General features: G+C 46.1%; 1 protein-coding gene across 1 annotated transcript; it reads right to left on the reverse strand.

The window, feature by feature from the left end:
* Window positions 1-10,083: 10,083 nt before the first annotated feature.
* Window positions 10,084-17,579, reverse strand: rasip1 (Ras interacting protein 1). The gene is made up of 16 exons (XM_030072987.1): window positions 17,312-17,579; window positions 16,498-16,619; window positions 15,702-16,153; window positions 15,276-15,536; window positions 14,949-15,190; window positions 14,687-14,851; window positions 13,884-14,088; window positions 13,126-13,424; window positions 12,851-13,012; window positions 12,329-12,369; window positions 11,937-12,091; window positions 11,586-11,698; window positions 11,188-11,482; window positions 10,878-11,041; window positions 10,644-10,785; window positions 10,084-10,458 (listed from the first exon to the last, which is right to left on the reverse strand). Exons 2-16 carry the CDS (start codon window positions 16,617-16,619, stop codon window positions 10,280-10,282), a joined length of 2,997 nt encoding a protein of 998 aa, XP_029928847.1. The 5' UTR covers window positions 17,312-17,579; the 3' UTR covers window positions 10,084-10,279.
* Between the last annotated feature and the right edge of the window lie 1,639 nt (window positions 17,580-19,218).

The raw sequence follows: 19,218 nt of genomic DNA on the forward strand, positions 1-19,218 counted from the left end.
GATTAGATTGTACAGTAAGGACAAATACCAAACCAGTCCTCTCTAATATAGCTGGTTTTCCCCTTAATGTTTATTGCCACTGGTTAATTTCCATGTCCAGGTGGACCATAAAAGTAGCCTTGGGGATTTTAGGGTTAAGTCTCTTGTTCTGCTTGCCTCACTGTGTCGTATGTAAACAAAGAAAATGTTGGACATGACGCAGCATTGCTCCGATGGTAAATGGGATTATGGGAGAGCGATTAGTAATAAATTCATCTTTTTTATTTTGTAACCCCCACATTTCCTCCTGGGAATTCTTGCAGGACCTGAGCAAACAAACCCAGAGATTACGCTCAAAGGAAAACCAAGGGGCCGACCTATTACTGTTAATATTTGCTCTCCTATAACAGGATACTTTCAAGTTTCCTCGTGGCCTCCCCCCTCCGCCCCCCCAACCCCCCCCCCCTACTCCGTCATCCTGTCCCCTGGCCATTCATTCTTCCCAGCCCTCTTCATGACTCCTGTGGGGCATCATATCTGGGCAATCGTCATGGTAACCTTACGCTAACTTACTACCCACCACTATTATCACCCCCCTCCACTTGACCCCCGTATGCAGCAACCTACGTCAGAGAGCAAGTGAGTGTGTTAATAGTTTAGGGGGGGAAAGAGAGAAATAGTGACACACAGGAGGGGGGCTGTGGTCATTGGGCAATAAAATGACGTCTCTCACTCTATTTCACTGTCACTGATTACTGTTAATGTGTTGTTGGCCTCTGTCAGATTTATCACAACAGACCAAGACCCCCCTTTTTTCTCACTGGCAAGTCTTGAATTGGGAGACCTCCCCATGGATGTGATTTACAAATTATGCGTGTCAATTGCTCTCTTCCTTTTCCCTTTGCGGGGTCTACTTGAAACAGATAAGGCTGTTGTGCATCTGTTGCTTTGCCTTTTTATTAGATCATTAAAGGAGGACATTAACCAGCATCATTATTACAGGTTTCCTCTATTGGCTCAGCTCACAGAGCTGTGCAAAGGGCAGGATGCAGGGATGAAAGGGAGAGCATGAGGCAAACTTCTCTCCTGGCAGAAACCGGGAGAGCAAAATGTTTAAATCAGCTCTCTATTAAACACACATTTACGAGTCTCATTTTGTTTGGAAACCAAACTCTATGGTATGTGACCAAACACAGTGTGCATGTGTGTGTCTGCGTGCATGTGTGTGCATGTGTAACAGTGAGATTCAGCCGAAACCCACTCCTGCTCTGACTTTACATTGCTCACCTGCTCACGTTCCCTCTCTCTCTCTCTCTCCCTCTCACACTCCCTCTCTCTCTCTCTCTCTCTCTCTCTCTCTCTCCCTCACTCCTTCCAAGTTGCCTTGCGTCTGCAAGTGAGGAAATCTCTGAATGAACTAGTTGAAGCAATAGGTCACAGACAGAGTGTGAGAAGGAGAAGAGGAAGGGGAGGAGAAGGGGGGGGTTACAGCGGGAAGCAGGCAACCCACGCAAAAGGAACTTTTTACTGTGCAAACACTCTTTCCATCTACCCTGCTCGCTCCCTCCATCTCAGACTGGTGTTAACACACTGGAGAGCCCAGGCCTGTCTCAGAGCTCCCGCTCTCTCCTCTGTCTCCCCTCCGGCTGCCTCCTGTTCCTCTCACCGCCATTCTCAGTCGCCCTAAACATTCTTTCCTCCCCTGTCATTGTGTGTCCTGTCTGCATCCCTCTCTCTCCCCATCTCTTCCTCCTTTCAAAGTGACTCTTTCCTCATCTCCTCATCTTACTTTCTCTTTCATACTCCTCTTTCCTTCCAGTTGTGAACCCTTCCTCTCTATTTCCTTTATGTTTTCTCTCCATCACTCTTTCTCTCATTGCTGCTAGACTGGCAAGCAGGAGGATCAATGAAATGTAGACAACCAAATGTAAACTGTGAACACCCAAAACAACACACACATAATCAATAACAGGCTGGAGAGCTTGGAGGGCATATAAACTGTCAATCGCCTTTATCGACTGACTGCAACATCAGTGTCCCGGTGACCCCATACAGGACTTTACAACAAGAGAAAGACAGGAGAGGAGAGAGAAAGTGAAGCTCCTATTTTTAGTGCATTCCTTCGCGTGCAGAGAAGTTGCCCAGGAGACATTACTTGTGCATTCTCTGTCTCTTTGTCAGACTGCTTACACCATTTCTGTGGTGTGTGTGTGTGTCTGTGTGCATCTGTGAGTGTGTGTGATGTATACTGTATCAGAGCTGACCACCACTTGCAGGCGCCCCGTGCTTCTGCGTCAGCCACACACTGAGTCTGTTGTCGTGTTATTCTACGGAAGCTGAGAGCTGCTGACAAACACTCAGGGGGGAAATGGGGAGGTGTGTTTGTGTGTGTGTGTGTGTGTGTGTGTGTGTGTGTGTGTAAGGGAGGGAGGGGGCTTCGACAGAGGAGGGGAAGGAATGAGGGGGGAGCAGGAAGACAAAAGGAGAAAGAATTGTGTGACGTCGCAGTTTGCCCTACGAAGTAACTTTGTTAACGTGACATGACCCCAGTCACATGGGGGGTGGGAAGATGCCCTTTTGTGGACAAATGGACACACACACACACACACACATACACATAGATATGCTTACGTCCGCTACAGTGCCATTACAGTTCGCCTCAGCATTTAAAACAATTTATAACCCGCTACCTCCTTTAACTTGACGTGGCCTGGCTGTTTCATTGAATGCTGACGCACTTCAGGCCCCTTCATCACTGGCCGTTCATTACATTAACACTCATTACACACTGACTATCATAAATCAACCTCCCACAACAATGATAATAGATAACACAACTTATAACTGAGCATGTGGCAGCTGTATTGATTCTAAGATGGTTCCACCATAATTATCCATTTCCTGTGCGTCAGTCATGTAGAGTGTGTACGTTTCATCATAACTCAGGGCAAACATAGGAAAGGAAATTTCATATCCGTGTGTTATCAGTGTTTATGTTTTGAAGTAGTATGGGGTTGGGCCGGGGAGCTGAACACAGCAGCCTGGCTGGCTGACTGCATTTGAAATGTTGGGAAATCCAAACGACTTCTCTCCACTCAGTCGGCTGTGCTTTGACCGCTCAGGGGAGGGAGGCGGACTTCAAGTTCACTGAAATGTCAGCTTTGGTTTGAAGTGACTTTGACTTAAAAGGGTGCAAAAATGGCATAGAAGATACCACGTCTTTTTTTTTTTTTTTTTTTTTTTTTTGGATAGAATTTCTGCCTCATTGCTTCCTTGTGTTCCTTGCTTCCTTGACAGTAAAAAAAAAAAAAAAAAAAAAAAAAAAAACATTTACTGTCAGTGTTTATGTAAACTGTGAACTATCTGTCCCCCATGCTTCTACCTTATCTCCGGAATAGTGCGAGCAAGATATGGAAGTAATGTGTTTGCGTGCATTTTTCTTAACCGCCATTTTTGCTATCTCCCACTGACAGGTAGTGTGACAGCCATCTTTTAGTTGTGCAGCTGGATGACCTGTCACAACCTCAACTTCTCTCCAGTTTTATTGTCTTGGTGTTAACCTTAGTTTGTGGTTGCAAATCACCAGAGCTGTTTTTAGTGTGCAGTTAGTGAACCACCTTTATCATTTGAGGCTGGTGACTAAGAGGTATGACATGAAAGTTATTCTAATCTCTCTATTCGAGTTCCCAATGTTGATGTGCACTTTGACCCCCGACTGTTCCCAATTAGCCATAAACTGCTCTGCTGGGAGAGCCTCAAATGCTTTAGTTGTCTCCTTTTATCAATAACAGTCTGTGAGTCAGGGACTTAGAAATGAAAGCTATCCAGAATTTTCTATTTTTGGCCCAGAGTTCACAAACATTACCATTACGCCCCCACCGCCACTGTCTTTTTATGTCTCTCCCTCCCTTTTTTCCCTGTCTCCTCATCCTCTTTCTCTTCATCCATCACTCTGTCTATCCCCATCAGAAGGTCACTGCTGGTGTATGAATGGTGTTCAGTGGCCTCAGAGTCTGCCTTGTATTACCGACGCCTCCGCATCTGGCTGGACCCCCGGCAGTGCCAGGAAGAATGCCAGGAATGCAAAGAATGGTCCAGTGAGCGATAAGAAGGAAATTCCCCGCAACAGTGTGGATCGAGAGCCCAGAGACAACACTGACAGTCACTGGGGAGAAAAGAAAAGGATGACGACAAAGAGTGGGATTGGGAGGGATGGAACAGGATGCCTGGATGGATATAGGTCTTAGTTAGACACAAAAACAATAAACAGAGTGACTAGAAAGATGAGAGGGACGATGGAGACAGGATGATCATTTAGATTAAAGGAGAAAAGAAACGCCATGTGAACGGAAGGGGTGGGACAACTGGATTGAGATAGGTGAGGAGGACACCGTGATTAACACTATGGAGAAAAGAGCTCATGGCCGGTGATAGAGACGTGGAGGGGATGGAGTGCGCAAAATGAGACAAAGTGAGGCTATGGAATAGAATGACCAAACAAAAATAGAGATGGTAATGGCACAAATCACACAATCACCCCAAAAGGTGAGAGGTACAACACAGGGATGGGACAGGAAGAGAGAGTCGAGACGTAGGGAAGGGGGGAAAAATGAATTCAGTGCCTGATTGGGTGAGTCCCATAGTGACCAAGAACAGGAATAGGCACACCTCACAGGATGATTTCTGGTCAGTGAGTCCCCTGGATTTGACTGGCAGCACCCCTTTATGACTCACTGGGTCCAGCTTCTCTTCCGTCCCCGTCACTGTGCCATCTGCAGAGGATTGGGTTTCAAACCCCACGTCAATCAAAGCACATTTTAATACCAATTTACTATGGTCAGTGCGGTGGGTGCAACATTGCCAGACACAGTGCCAGATCTCCCCCCCCCCTCGCCGCCTTTAGTATCCTTACTAAATCTGACTTTAAATCAGTGTCTACTTACAAGTCCAGTCTACATCCTTTCTGTCTGGCTACTGGAGCTGATTTGGGATCAGTGGTAGGTAATTGTTTTGAGCTGCTAAACTGCACCAGGACGGATTGGATTACCTACCACCAGGGTAGTTTCCCCCCCGCCACTCCTGTTTCTCCTGGATTACATCAGAGCTTAGGCTCCTTCATCAGTGAGCAAGCACATAACTCCCAGTCACAGGGGCGGTCAGGATCATGTCTAATGTGTTAGAAGAGAAAGACGGATGGTGGGAGATATGGAGGAGGGCAGGAACCTTAAACTGGCGCCCCAAATATGGTTTCTGCCATGTGGAATTGAGGAGATAGGAGGGGTAGCGGATGATTGATCTGGTTTCAGTGCGTGCATGTGTGTGCATGTGTGTTTGGGGTGAGTGTTTGTGCTTGCCTGATGCTTACAACTGGCCTAAACCCAGCGTTTCCTGTATGCTGAACATAAATAATAAAGAAGCTACAAGGAGATGAATGATCACCCATATAAAACTTACCCAGTGTGTCTTATCATGTATGAGGATGATTCATTCTTTGAGTATCATGATCACACCGTAGGCCTGAGCCAAATTGTAATCATAAAGTAAAGATGGATGAACAACATTCTGGCCACAATCTGGTTGCTTCTCTGTTAAGCCATATACTAATTACCCTTCAAAGTCAAATGAATTCTTGCATGACAAAGCAAGTTCTTTGAGTCACTGCACTAGGTCAGAATAACATTGTGAAACTCAACGGAGATGCAATGTGTGCAAAACAAGCTGATGAGTGGCGGACACAAAGCTTTATTTGTACTTTATGCTGTGGTTTTACACAGAGAGTTTGGAGTAGAATCTGATGCAGTGAATGTGGACAGTTCTGTCTCTCTCTCCTCTACTTTTGGGTCAAAACCTCACATAATGACTTAGTGTGGTTCCCTGGCTTTTTGACCCATCCGAAACAGCTGACGCAAGGCAGATAGGTGGGTGTGTGAGTTTTCAGACTCTGAGTTGAGGCTGTATAAGGCACAGGGAGATAAGAAGGAGGTTACTCTGTTTTTTTTTTTTTTTTTTTTCTTTGCGAGTCCATTAAAAAGCACCCCTGGGAAGGTTGGAATACTGACATAGCTGAGGTGGAGCCCGGGGCAGCCAGGCGGGAGGGAGGGTGTTTTTGTGTGTTTATGTGTGTGTTTTCCTTCACTACTGGGCCTTTATATATGACCGCAGGGCTGTCTCTCAGGCCCTCAGCTGAGTTTGATGGTGCAGCTCAGTGTCAGGGGTGCAGGGACAGGCCCCGGGGACAACCTTCAGAACCCCCCTCTTACCCTCTGGGGAGAGATGCTATTGAGGTGCGGTCCCCCACCACCCTTCACCTCCACTGTGCCGAATCAGTGGAAGGCAGAAACCCAGAGAGTATCCCTGACACTAATATGGAAAAAAGCCTGTTTGGAGCGAATATAAGGGCAAATATTATTCTTCCTGAGCGTAACCACGGCGAGCACCTCTGACCTGGCAATGAAAGTGCTGAAACAAAAAGCCCAAAGACTTTTTCTGCTCCATCAAAGGAGAGCTACATAAAATAAACATGGCCATCAGATTACCGCGCTGAACACGGGGCCGCGTTAGCCCGCGCTGGCCGCCCTGCCGCCCAACCCCATAGCTCTATGGGAGTTAAGTGTGGGGTCCGCTCAGTCAACACCATGACGCAAAATGGAACAAGCCTCTGACAGAAGCCCCAGGCTGATGGAATAAGGCCCCTACCCACAGGCCCACAGGCCCCCCGGCCCGAGAGAAACACTCTGAGAGAACGACAGAGAGAGAGAGAGAGAGACAGGAAAACAGGAGGAAAGGAGAGGAAAGGAGGGAAAAGGTGGATGCCGACATTTTGAAAAAGAGGAAAAGACTGCTGGGCCAAAATTGGTGGCATTAGCCCCCTCCCATGTAGACACACATACAAACACACTGCTACTCCTGAGAGGCTACAGCAGGCCAGGACAGACAGCCGCCAGTGGAGGTAAGGCCAGAGCAGGGCAGGGCAGTGTAGGGCAGAGCAAGGCAGGGTGTAGTGGTTGGTGGTGGTGGTTGTAGCTGCCAGTGAGACTGTGAGGCTTAGCTGGCTAGCCCACTAACAGTGGACAGCCTCAGCCCAGTGGATCTGACCTCACAGGGCTTCTTTATATCCCTGCATGTGCCTGTGTGCATTTGTGTGTGGGGGCATGCATGTGTGCGCAAAAACAGAAAAAAAAAAGTTTGTGTTTTTATGTGTGCATTTCACGTTTGGGTGACGTAACCAGGAGAAAACAGATCTGTCCCTTGAGGGGCACCAAGGCTTTTCTCCTGGCCTTTTGGTCACCTCACTGAGACTCTGCTGTCCATTCCATCCACCAGTCTCCCCATTCCTCAGCCCATCTCCAACCTCACCCACAGTCCCTCGTCTGTCTGTGTTTGACCGATTTCCCCTTTGACTGATTTCCCGCCCAGCGCCCCTGACCCTCTCTCCGCCCGTCTCAAACCTCACACAGATTCCTACACCCCCAGTCTGTCTTTCTGTCTGCCTGTGAACTAATAGAGATTCCCCTTCTCCCTTGTTTCCTTCCTGGCCTTAAGTAAAGACTTAGCCTGGAGCTTTATGCACACTATTCCACCCTTTCACTTTGTTTCAGTCTGCCTCTCTGCCTCCCTGGTAACTTTGTCTCTGAAGCCACATTCTTAAATATTTCCAGTCTGGGACCCAAATGAGAAATTTTAGTCTTCCCCGGAGCCAAACTCATAAAAAGCATATTGCTACTCTTGTCATGTGGGGACCAGGAGAAAAATAAAACAATTTGGGTCTCGACCCTTATTATAAGAAACCATGCTCCACAATATTTGGTAATGATGACTACTTTGAACTTAAACCATCACCCATGTCCTGTGTGATTTCTTGATAGAACGCGTCTCAGAGCCTCCATCACTGGCTCTAGTCATCTTGTTCTGACCTTTCCCCTGACGCACCTCTTGAAAAACCTCCTTATACTGGAGCCTTCAGGATGACGCAGGGCTCAGGTAAAGTGTTACCAGATACCAGAAGCAGACACAGGGCCGGGCCAAACTGTAGCCATTAGTGTAAGTGTGAGAGCCATTGGTTCTTTCTGGTTCCTGAAAATGACTCCTGTGTGCGTAACAATGAATACAATCAGTGTGGTCCACTGGGCCTCACACCAACAGCATTGCATTACCGTGCCTGCCTCCCTACTGTTCACTCTTTTTTCTTTTTCTTTTCATCCCTCTTTCTTTTCTCCTCTGACTCAGCTGTTTTGTAGGAAACTCCGTTCCTTTGAAGAAGGGAAGAATCTTTCATTACTCGACAACAGGGAGAGCGAAGGAAGGAGGGAGATGATAGGGAGAGAATAACTGGCCCATTGTCTTCAGCCCCCATCCCGCCCCCTCCCTCCATCCACCAATGATAATTGTCTTGAGCTAATTACAGAGAGCCGCTCCAACAGGTGTGGGACTCTGCACCTGGGTAAAGGAGCCTCCCTACTGTGCGTGCGTCTGTGTGTGTGTGTGTACACATGAGAGGGAGGATTATGTGTGTTGTCGGTGTATGACTGAGCAATTCTGGGAGAAAGTGTGTATGACATTTTGTCTGTGTCACTGTTTGAGGTTACAGACAACTGTGTGTGTCACATGCTTACTAAACCTTACATGTCACTTAATCCTATTCAGACATGGGTCACTGTACTGTATCCTAAACTATGAGACACAATATCACACAATCAGCATGGGCCTGTACCAGTCTACAGCCCATCTGTGTTTAATTAAAGGCTACAGGCTACATCTGTATTGTATTACTGGAAAGTTGAAATTAGCACACAAGCACAGTCTCACTCTCACTCATACGCCGCATTGAATTTCAAATGAGAGTGATTACAGTAACTTAATTGATAAACTTAACCACAGGGGGCCCCTTCAGATGATTCATAATCTATAACCGGCCTTTGTCAATAGCATGTCTTTTCATGTGAGCCTAGTAAGAAAGTGGGGAGACAGAACCGGAGGCAGCGCTGATGATGTGCATAAGGGTCTCTCACGGGACTTATGCTTTTGTGCTTTTTACCGTAAAGGAATTCATCTGAGAGGCTGACCGGAAGAAAGGAAGAGATTTGGCAGGAAGCCAGAGCCTCAAAGGAGGAGTTTGATAACTTGGGACTCTGATGAAATTCTACGTCAGAGTGTTTCGCTCTCAAAACAATGTAGTTGTGAGAAAGTGGTTAACTGTTTTCTTAAGACATCTGGCTGGCTAGACAATGAACTTGACTGGATATTACCCAAGCAGTGACAGTAACATGTTCAAGGTCATGCACACAAACAGCTGTTACTCACTCCACTTGATGACATCAGCTGTCTGCTGCCTATCCACGAAAACCACTCACTAATTTATGTTTAATTACCTAGCCTACTGGGCAATCTTTATAGGGCCAGGGGATATGCCACATTAATGAAACAGGAAAACCTACTGATCAGGCCACTTGAGTGTGTCACATCAACCAAAGGGAAATGTAAATCTACCCTGCACTTAAGTCACCAGCCTTGACCTTTTAAACAGCTCACCTTGGTAAAGGTGGCCTTTACCAAGTGGTAGTGTGGTCGTCACAATCTCGTTTGCTTGCTTGAATCATTATTTGTTGTAAAATGCTACCATTATTACAGGAAATGAGAACGTGCCTTTGGATCAGATGATAATATAGTTGTATGATCTCCCCCTTAGTCAAACAAGCCTACCTGCACACTCATCATTTAACGTCAAAGGGGAATGAGTCCTGCGTCGCCACCTTGTGGAATGTTCCTTTGGTCTGGAGGCTGAGGCGGGTGCCAAGCCCTAGGGGCCCTACTGTGGGTAACAAGCTTGTCAAAGATCTTACGGAAACTTTAGGGCTTTTAGGCTAGAATTCAATGTTTTATTAAAATAACAAGTAATCTAAAAACATACACAGAAGCCAAGTAAAGCAGTCAAGTAAAGCCCACATGGCCCAACAGACATGAGCTTTTACTTCCTGCTTTAAAATACATTTTATGAAGACATATATATATATATATATATATATATATATATATATATATGTATGTATATGCCACATTAATATATATATATTTATATATATATATATATATCTCAATGGCGATACATTACAAACTTCATGTCACTTTCATGATTTTATTAACAAAGAAAAAAAAGGGGAGGGGGTATTTAGGAAATGGATGGCCTTTAAAACATGTAGCAAACATGTCCAGTCTGCGGTTTCATAGGTGTGGAGTTTGATGTATCAGAAATATCCTGTTAACTTCTACGTGACATCCATAATGAGACACATTTCTGGCTTTTTCAAAGCCTAGTCCTCTGATTGGCTGGGAGCTCATCCTGGTCGAGTCCCCACAAGAACGTGCGGAGGCGTGTCATTTCCTTCTGGAGGTCAGGGCTTGGGATTGGCTGGGAGAGGTCCAGCCGTGGAGTCTCATTAGGCAAGATAAGAGGAGGATGGTCCAGGAAGCTCTCAAAGATGTCTGCAAGATCAAGAAATTAAGAATAGAGGTTAATGGTTTGACAGATCATTTCATTACTACCACTATTATAATTATTATTATTATTATTCATGGTTTTATGGAGTGCTAAACCACTAGTATCCAGCTGTGTCTCAAAACTGAGACTGAGAGGGAGAAGGATCATAGTAATTTTTTTTCTCTTCAACCTCCATTCAGCTCTGTGCCTGGAGGAGGAGCCCAGGAGGCAGGTGGGGCCCTCGCTGGTCCCAGTTTATAGTGGGTGAGAAGGTGGTGCAACTGGGCCGGGCTTAACAAGGCATGTTCCTCCAGTAGACTGGACCAGGATGACTGGAAAATGAGAGGAAAAGAGTGAGATAAAAATGGCCGTTAATATTCTAGAAAAGGGCTGAATATGCACACAGCACACGTAACGATCTTACCTGGATTAGTCGGGTCTTGGGCACACACAGGAAGTTGACGGTGACTGACAGTTTCTTCAGGAACTCAGAGGCAATGTCTCCTAATCCTGCTCCCTGCAGCCAATCCAGAACCAGGTCCAGGTTTGTACGGATCTGGACTGCTCTGGACCACGAGAATAGCCCATCTTAAAAAGAGGAAAAAGATGGAGGTGTCAGTTTCTGGAAATTATGGTTTACATGGGAGTAAGAGCTAAGATCAGTCACCTTTGCCCTCTTATAACACCCAAAACATTGCCTCTAAGACATCATTCTGGGAAGGCTGCCCCCTCACCTCTCTCCAGCAGAGTATTGAGCAGGGAGGTGTTGGTGAAGAAGAAGAGGTAGCCAAAGGTTTGGGAGGTGAGGGGCGGGGACAGGCATGCCTCCCGTGACAGCATCAAGGAGCAGCGATACACATCTACCAGCCCTGCTACTGTGGGGGGCAAGGAGGACACATCATCCACTTCTCCTTCCTCTCCACCTCTTTCTTCTCCCTCTGCATCCCGTGATCCGTCTTTTTCCTTCTCTTTTTCCTCATTGGAGAATGGGTTGGTGTCCAGGAGGGCTGGCAGGAGCGAGTACAGGGTCTTTGTGGGCACATAGGAACACAAAAGCTCAAGTTAAGGCGTTTTTGCTGACCGTGCATTGCATGGACAGTAGATGAATGGATAGATTGAGATTTTTTGTTACCTTGGTGAGGTGATACACACACTGCTGGAAGGTGTGCATGATGACATCATCCAGCTGTGCCAGGGCCTCTGAGCAGGTGTCCATATCGGCTGTCAAAACTGGATCCCCAGGGGCTTCAAGAAACGATCATTAAGATAAATTAAAGAGCATGTGCCAAATTCAGTGTCCAGTGCCCTGTAATATTCCTGCATTTGGCATAGCCTTCAAAGGTTATTGTCCCCACACAGCCACAAGAAATGTCATGAAATGTCAAGAAATGTGTAAATGTCAAGCCGCAGTCCTTCTGGTTTAACTCAGCAGCTTTTTCTTTACTTGAATCAATGATTGGCATTGTTTTCAAATCACCCTCACCTTCAAACTCCCACTCCTTTTCCATGGCCTCAACTTTGACCTGAAAGAAGTTAAGGAGCTCCGTGGCATTTGACATCCAGAACATCAGGGGTCGGAGGTCAGATGAAAGCTTCTGGACATTGGGTGTGCTGATCTCACTGTCTTGCTCTGTGGAACTGGACGCGACATTTTATATACAACACCTGGGTCACTTTCACAGGGCGCTACACTGAGAATCTGTTACTCAACTTGCAATTTTTCAGCACCACAGTATTAGAATGTTTTCAGCATACCACAAAAATGTGCCTCAGACATAACAGCACCGGCACAAATAATGTAATATGAATCGCCCAGCAGTAGAGGAAGTGATCTCTAAACAGAGGAAACATGACATAGGACAAAAATGTTCTTACTTTTGCGTGGGATGCTTATCCCCAAATTCCTTAATGTTATCCTGTGAAGAGAATTGGAGACAGAAGAGAGGAGAAGCATCTCGGCTTAGTGTGGGGGTGGAGGAGGGGGAACGCAGTCTAGCCCTGGAGCCAGGACAATTACAGCACATTTTCCAGGAGCAGGGAAGTGACATCAGCTCATCCTCGTTCCTGTCTAAAACCTACCAGGCCACAATGAAGGGCATATGTCTGTCTGCCTGTTTTTCTGTGTGAGCGACTGTGCCGCTGTCTTCGTCTGTCTACCTGATGAATTCCTGCCAAGCTCGCCTGAATGCTGTCATCTCATTATCACCGAGTACACCAGGTGCTATTAATGGTGCCACTAATCTCTCATTTATTAACCTATGGGATGGGATCCAAAATTGTTGGTGCATCTGTTGATACGTCCTCCTATTAGTGTGGTTACCGCTAATGTGGATCTCATTTCAGGCTCAACACCAGACTATTTTATTACATGTTTGATTTGTTGCCATTATCACATACCCAGACGATTCCTTTGATTAGATTGGCTGCCTTGAGTAATATCTGCGGTGTGAGAGCAGGATCAAGGTGCTTGGAGGCATGATCGATCATGACTGACAGGAGGTAGGCAGGAGCTAAAGGTCCTCCTCCAGAGTCTGGTGATGAATTCTTGGAGATAACCTCCTGAAGAAAAAGTGAGGAACAAAGACAATATTGGTTTTCTGTGTCACACGTCTGTGATACTTGATAACTGGGCATTTATTACAAGGTAGAGTTTCTCTGCTGTCCTTTCTCACCTGTAACAGGGCATCCGCATGTCGGGGATGAAACTTCAGAAGTGCCTCGGTCGATCCCAGGTACTGTCTTAATGCTTCCTGTCTGTCCACCAGCCCCGACGGGCAGCAGGTGGAGGGGGCATCGGCCTGCCATGGCAGGGCCAGTGCCAGTGGCGGAGCTGGGGTCACACGGGGGTCACGGTACAGGAAGAGGAAGTGGCTCCCCAGTCCAATCACATCCCCAGGCTTCAGAACTGTCTCCCTGTAGACGGTCACCCCGTTGTGTGTGACTGCCCCTCCTCTGAAGGGTCGCATCAGAGCTGGGGACAGGAGCAGATAATTAATGATGAACTTAACAAATGGGATTAAGATAGATGGATAGATAGAAAGATAGATAATCCAATCTTAATAAGTCATTTAGTTATGTGTTCAGCGTTGAAATTTTGTTTTTCTTATAACAGTAGAAAGTGCCATGATGTGGCATGAGATAACCACACTTGTTTGCAAACAGTTTCACTTGTTTCATGTTTTTTTTTCTTGGAAAAGAGAAAAAATGCTGAGACCAGGCAGAACAGGGTAGATCAGCCCACGAGTATCAAGAAAGTTCAACTTGATTTAAAAAAATTCTGGAAACAGTTTGATAATCATTGGAAACAAGTGTGATTATCTTATCCTACTGGGAGTTTTTTTCACTTGCTTTAGGAAAACAAGGCTTTAATACTGAGATGACTTCTTATAGTGGATTTTCTCCGTGGGACATGAGTTGGAGTGGTGTGTACCTTGTCCAGACGGTGTCTCGGGAACAACCGAGTCTCTTCTGATCAACAGGTGTCTGGCCAAGAGATCAGGGGCAGAGAGGAACGTGTCCACCTTCAGCGGCCTCTTCCCCTTCCTTTCTCTTTCTCTGTCCTTCTCTCTCTCCCTCATTGTGGGCTTTCTCCCAAACACATGCGTATGCCCCGTCATAATGTACAAAACAAAATCCTAAACAAAACACACATAGTGAAGAATGAAGAGAGTGAGAGGCTGGGAGGTCTCTTATCTCCTAAGTGCTATGGTTATAATAATCTTCATCTTGGAGATGCTAAGTTGAGCTGCAATAGATAAGGTATGAAGTGTGTCACAGTTTGCTACAATGGGGACCTGTGTGAGGTCATTGTGTGGGATGGAGTGATGTACACAGAGGGGTTTTGTGCTGTCTCTGGATAAATTGTGGAGGTATTGTGCTGCTCTGAGGCTGTTTTGTACTGGATGTTGAATGGGAGAGGCTTGTAGAGGGATGGAAACACTGATGGTATGTGGCGATTAGAGACATGCAGGTATGATGTCATGTTCAGGGTGTGTACACGTGTGTGCCTCTGCACACATCTGCATGCCTTCATAAGAATGTTTGTTAGTTTGGAAATGTAGGTGCACATTTATGCGTACTCACTGTGCTACACAGTACACCGAGGTGCATATGTGTCAATGTCTATTCATGCGCGTCTGTGTTTATGTATGTATGTGTGTGTGTGTGTGTGTGTGTGTGTGTGTGTGTGTATGTGTGTGTGTGTGTGATATCATCTGTTGGTGCAAGCCTTGCCTTGCTCTGATCATAACCCTGCAGCAACAGGAAGTAGGGCCGGTCTGTGGGTGGAAGGATCAAGCTCTGTGACATCACTTCCAGGTCACAGCTGGAGTAGTCCTTCTCGTCTTCCTTTGGCTGGTTTGTCCATCCCACCTTACCTTCAGTCTTTGACGCTCTGATCTACAATAACGGGTTACGACATTATAGTTAGGACACCAGATGCATATTGATTTGTTTTTACTTGTCTCTTGCTCTAACATCGCTCTCTCCTCCTCACCTCTCCTGGCTGTGGCGTGATCATGCTCACAATGTTCTTCCGGTCCTGCAACCCTCCACTGTTGTTTGGGACTTTGCCAGAGCCACGAGGGTCATTAGTGACATGGTTGCCTTGGCGACGCCGCAGGCTGAGGTTCATGTCGCTGATGCTCCTCCTGAGCTCTGTGTTCCTCCCACGGTGACCTCGCTCGCCCTCCTCTGCTCCGCCCCCTGACGACATTCTGCTCCGCCTCCAGCGAACACCTGTTGCCCGGACAACCAGAGGACAAATCAGTCGGACCATCCATAAAGCCCTGTGTGAGGGGACAGATTTGGGTCTTATGTGTACCTTGATAGTGTTCTCCCTCCCTCTCTCGCTCCTTTTCTCGCTCCCGCTCCTCTCTCTCATAGTCTTCCTTTCTCTGGATTTCAAAGCGGCGCTCAAATCCCTCCTTAGGCCGCCACATGTCCACTAACAACAAGGGACATTCCCATGGGGCCACGCTTCTCCGACATTCCGTCTCCCATTGGATGGCTCCATCTGGCTGCTGGATGGGCTTTCCAATGACATCACACAACAGGAAGTCCTCAGGGCTGTGTTTCTGGAGAACTGGAAGGTAATGGAGGAAGGGAGGGGGATAATTATTTTTCCATAACACTACTGTTTTTGTTTATATTAAGTCATTCCCAATTGCTTACACTTTTTGAACAAACTATCCCCAGTGATGGATCACAGCAAGAGGTCCAAATGAGAGAAAGTTTCCTTCTCTCTTACCTGCGTCATCTGTCTCCTCCCTCTCTCTCTCAGTGTAGCGGGTGATGACCTGAGCGATGAGCTGTTTGGCTGTGGAGTGGACGCTGGCCAGGAGGGAGCGATAGTTGGCCCCACTGGAGAGAGCATCCCCGTAGATCTTGATCAATCCTGGGGCTGAGGAGGAGGCTGGAGGCAGGTAGTGGTGGGACGAAGGTGCAGCAGAATGAGCCCAAACCTCTCTCTCCTTCTCCCCCACCGCCCGGTCCCGGTCACTGTTAGAGCGCCCTCGCAGGAAGAGATGGGAAAGGCGCTTGGTGCGAGACTGGGGCCCTGCAGGCCGCGGCCTGAGGAAGGCTGGGGAAGGAGATGGGGATGGGGCAGGGGAAGCCAGGGAGGGGGTGGAGGCAGATAGGGAAGAGGAAGGGGCAGAGGGGGCCTCGTGGAGGGAGGCTGCGTCAGAGCTGGTGGTCGACCTGGGAACAACAGAGGAGGGGAAGACAGATGGAGGAGAGAGGAAGGAGAAAGGAAGGGACCAGTCAGCTGTGAATTATGACTGACTAAACACGGACAATCAACATGGACGAAAATAACACAGAGGAAGGTTGAAGGGTTCAAAGGATTGTAGAGAAGACTTAAGGAAGATGTCATCATGCTTATCTGACCGACAATTTTTATCAGGCACCGGATGAAATCTAACTGAGAGGCAGTTGGCATGAAAGTCCCATAACTTGATACAAAACCTGAAAAGAATATGACAAACAAAACAGAGGCAACATTGGGTATCAAAAAAATAAATTCAACAGTTTTTCAAACTGACTTGACAGAGGCGGCGCTGGGCCAGCGACCTCCTAGCTTGGCAAAGTGTTTCCTGGGGGAATTGATCCACAGACCCACAGGGAAATGGAGTTTTCTGAAGCGAGGACTGCCAGAACCCTCCATCTGGCAGAGAGATGGACAGAAAGATATAAAGGAAAAATATGATTTTTCAACTTCCTTATCCAAAGTATGTCAAGATAACTGCCAGATTTCCCATAATCCATCCCTACATTGTACTGAGGAATATGTGTCAGCAGTGTCAGGACAGAACAATGCAACAATAGGATGATCTCATTTTCAGAAAATACCAACAGGATACCTCCAGTAGGTTGTCAACATGGTGAATGCACACAGAGAAATCAACCCCGAATCTCAAGCAGTACATCTCCTGCAAACTATAGTGTGTGTTTCCCCTATTCTCAAACAGGAAGCATCTTTTGTGGGACTCAGGTCCAGCTGTCGTGGTGAAAGGGAAATACCCACTCTAAAGGTCACTGCCTGTCCGTGCCTCAGAGTGACTGCTACATAAATTACCATCAAAATTTAGGATTAAATAAAATACAACATGTTTGCAAATCAAATGTCAAACCCTGACATGTGTGTCCATAATTTAATCCTTTCTCTCTTTGTCATTATCCTACAGCTTACAAGAAAAACAGGCACATTTATTAATAGGTTTTCTGTCCCAGATTGTGCACGGTAACACTTTATATAAAATATCACAATCAAATCAAAAATCTAATCAAATAAAAAAATCAAAGTTCTCCAACAAAGACATGCAGATGGGTTTATGCATAGATTCTGAAAACTCTTACCCACAATCACCTCTGATCCCTCAATATGTTTGATGATTGTCCTTCGCCAGGGATGTTGTTCTCAACCTAAATGCAAATGCACAACTCAAAGCGACCTAAAAACCTCGTACGTCTCTTTCTCCGCGTGGCAAAAATCCCATTTTCCAAAGGGTCTCAGTCTGTCACATAGCTAGACGGCCATGCTATTTCTCGCCCTCCGTTAGTTCTCTCTTTTTCAGCTGGAATTCTCTTTTCCGTTCTTTTTCTCGCTCGGTGGACAAGAGCTGCTCCCTGTCGCTCTCTGGCTCTGGGTCTTTCTGGGTCTATAGATAGAGAAACAGGCCCATTGTTCTAAGTGACAGAATTTCCTTCCTTTGCAGTGGACAACACCTATATCCTGAGTGAGAGAGTGAGGGAGCAAGTGAGTGTGTGAGAGAGAGAGAGAGAGAGAGAGGGAGAGATTGGTAGAAAGCAGGAGAAAGGGTGAATTTGCACACACATGTGGGTCTTTGAGGCCTTGCTGGTATTCTGTATACGCTGTACATAAGTACTACGAAGAGATAAAGAATTGAAAAGGCAAGAAGGAGGGGTTACACCTACCTAAGCACACAGCCGATCCCCTTCTTACCAACTGAGCACGACCTCCACATAGACATACAGTAGATACAGGGCATTCTGGGATGGGGACGACCACTTTTTATAACTATGAGTAATTATCTATCTATCTATCTGTGTCTGTCTGTCTGTCTAAAATGGATGAATCAGAGGTGGAAGGCAATGAAACTTGTTTACGGAGGCAAAATACTTGGAAGATAACTATTCTTTGAGGAACAAGGCCATAGAAATGCAATACAGCAAGTTTTGCTGGAAAGAGGATGAAGGAAACAGACAGGAAGTTAGAAGGACAGAGAGAGAGAGGGAGAGAGAGAGACACCTGTGACTTTCGACCTTGTCCACAACAGGAAGACCGTGGTCGCAAAAGAAAAGGCTTTCCTTAAGAGGGAGAAAGGAGAGATGACACAAGAGGAGAAACCGTTTAAAATTAGCATCTCCATAACCGAGACACATAAGCCTCAGCATCGTCTGCATGCGTAAATTGGATTCATACTTTAGTCAGAGCATCCATTGTGCATGATTTATTACTGTGAACTGCAGTGTACGTGCACATAATGTAGTGAACAAGACACATACGTCTTCATGTCTCATTTCAGCAGGATAAACTGGTTGCCAAACATCTAATGCAGCTCCACGGAGAGAGGATTTTGCTTCTTGTTTGCTTTTGACAGGCGGATGAAAACCAAATCCATCTATTCCAGTCCATCTTGGCTATACGGGGAGATTTGGGTCAGTGGAGCAAAAGATGTAAACGTCTTCTACTGAAACTTTTCTGTTTTGCCTTTATTGCAATAGACCTGACATCACCCTCCGTTCAGTGTGGCCGACACTTCAGTTTAAATCACAACACAGAGGGTGTGTATCGCCTCCGAATCTCTTATGCTGAATAGGAAATGCACACGTGCACTTGGTGAGGTAATGGTCCATCCTGTTTTTTTAGGGTATGTGGTCGTATTGTGACGGCTTAGCTGCTGCAACAACAAAAACAAGCATGGAAATGACAACATGTACAGAAATAAAACAGCGGTCAGTGTTTAGTCACTATTGTTGTTTTCTTGATTAAACTCTAACCTCACCTGAGCTTTATGACTTTACCTAATTTATTTTGGGTGTGTGTACTTTTATATAAATATACTCAATTTACCCTACAGGTTTTTGTAATTCTGTTATTTAACTTCTTTCTCTTTCTTCACTGTACTTTTGTCTGATTCTAAGTTATTGACATCTACTTTATTTTTGTGTATGCTTGTATTTTCTGTATTCTGACTCTAATCAAGTGCTGTATAAATAAAAGTTTTTACCTCAGGGATTTT

The sequence above is a fragment of the Myripristis murdjan genome, chromosome 16 (assembly GCF_902150065.1).
Source record: "Myripristis murdjan chromosome 16, fMyrMur1.1, whole genome shotgun sequence".
Taxonomy (NCBI): Eukaryota; Metazoa; Chordata; class Actinopteri; order Holocentriformes; family Holocentridae; genus Myripristis; species Myripristis murdjan.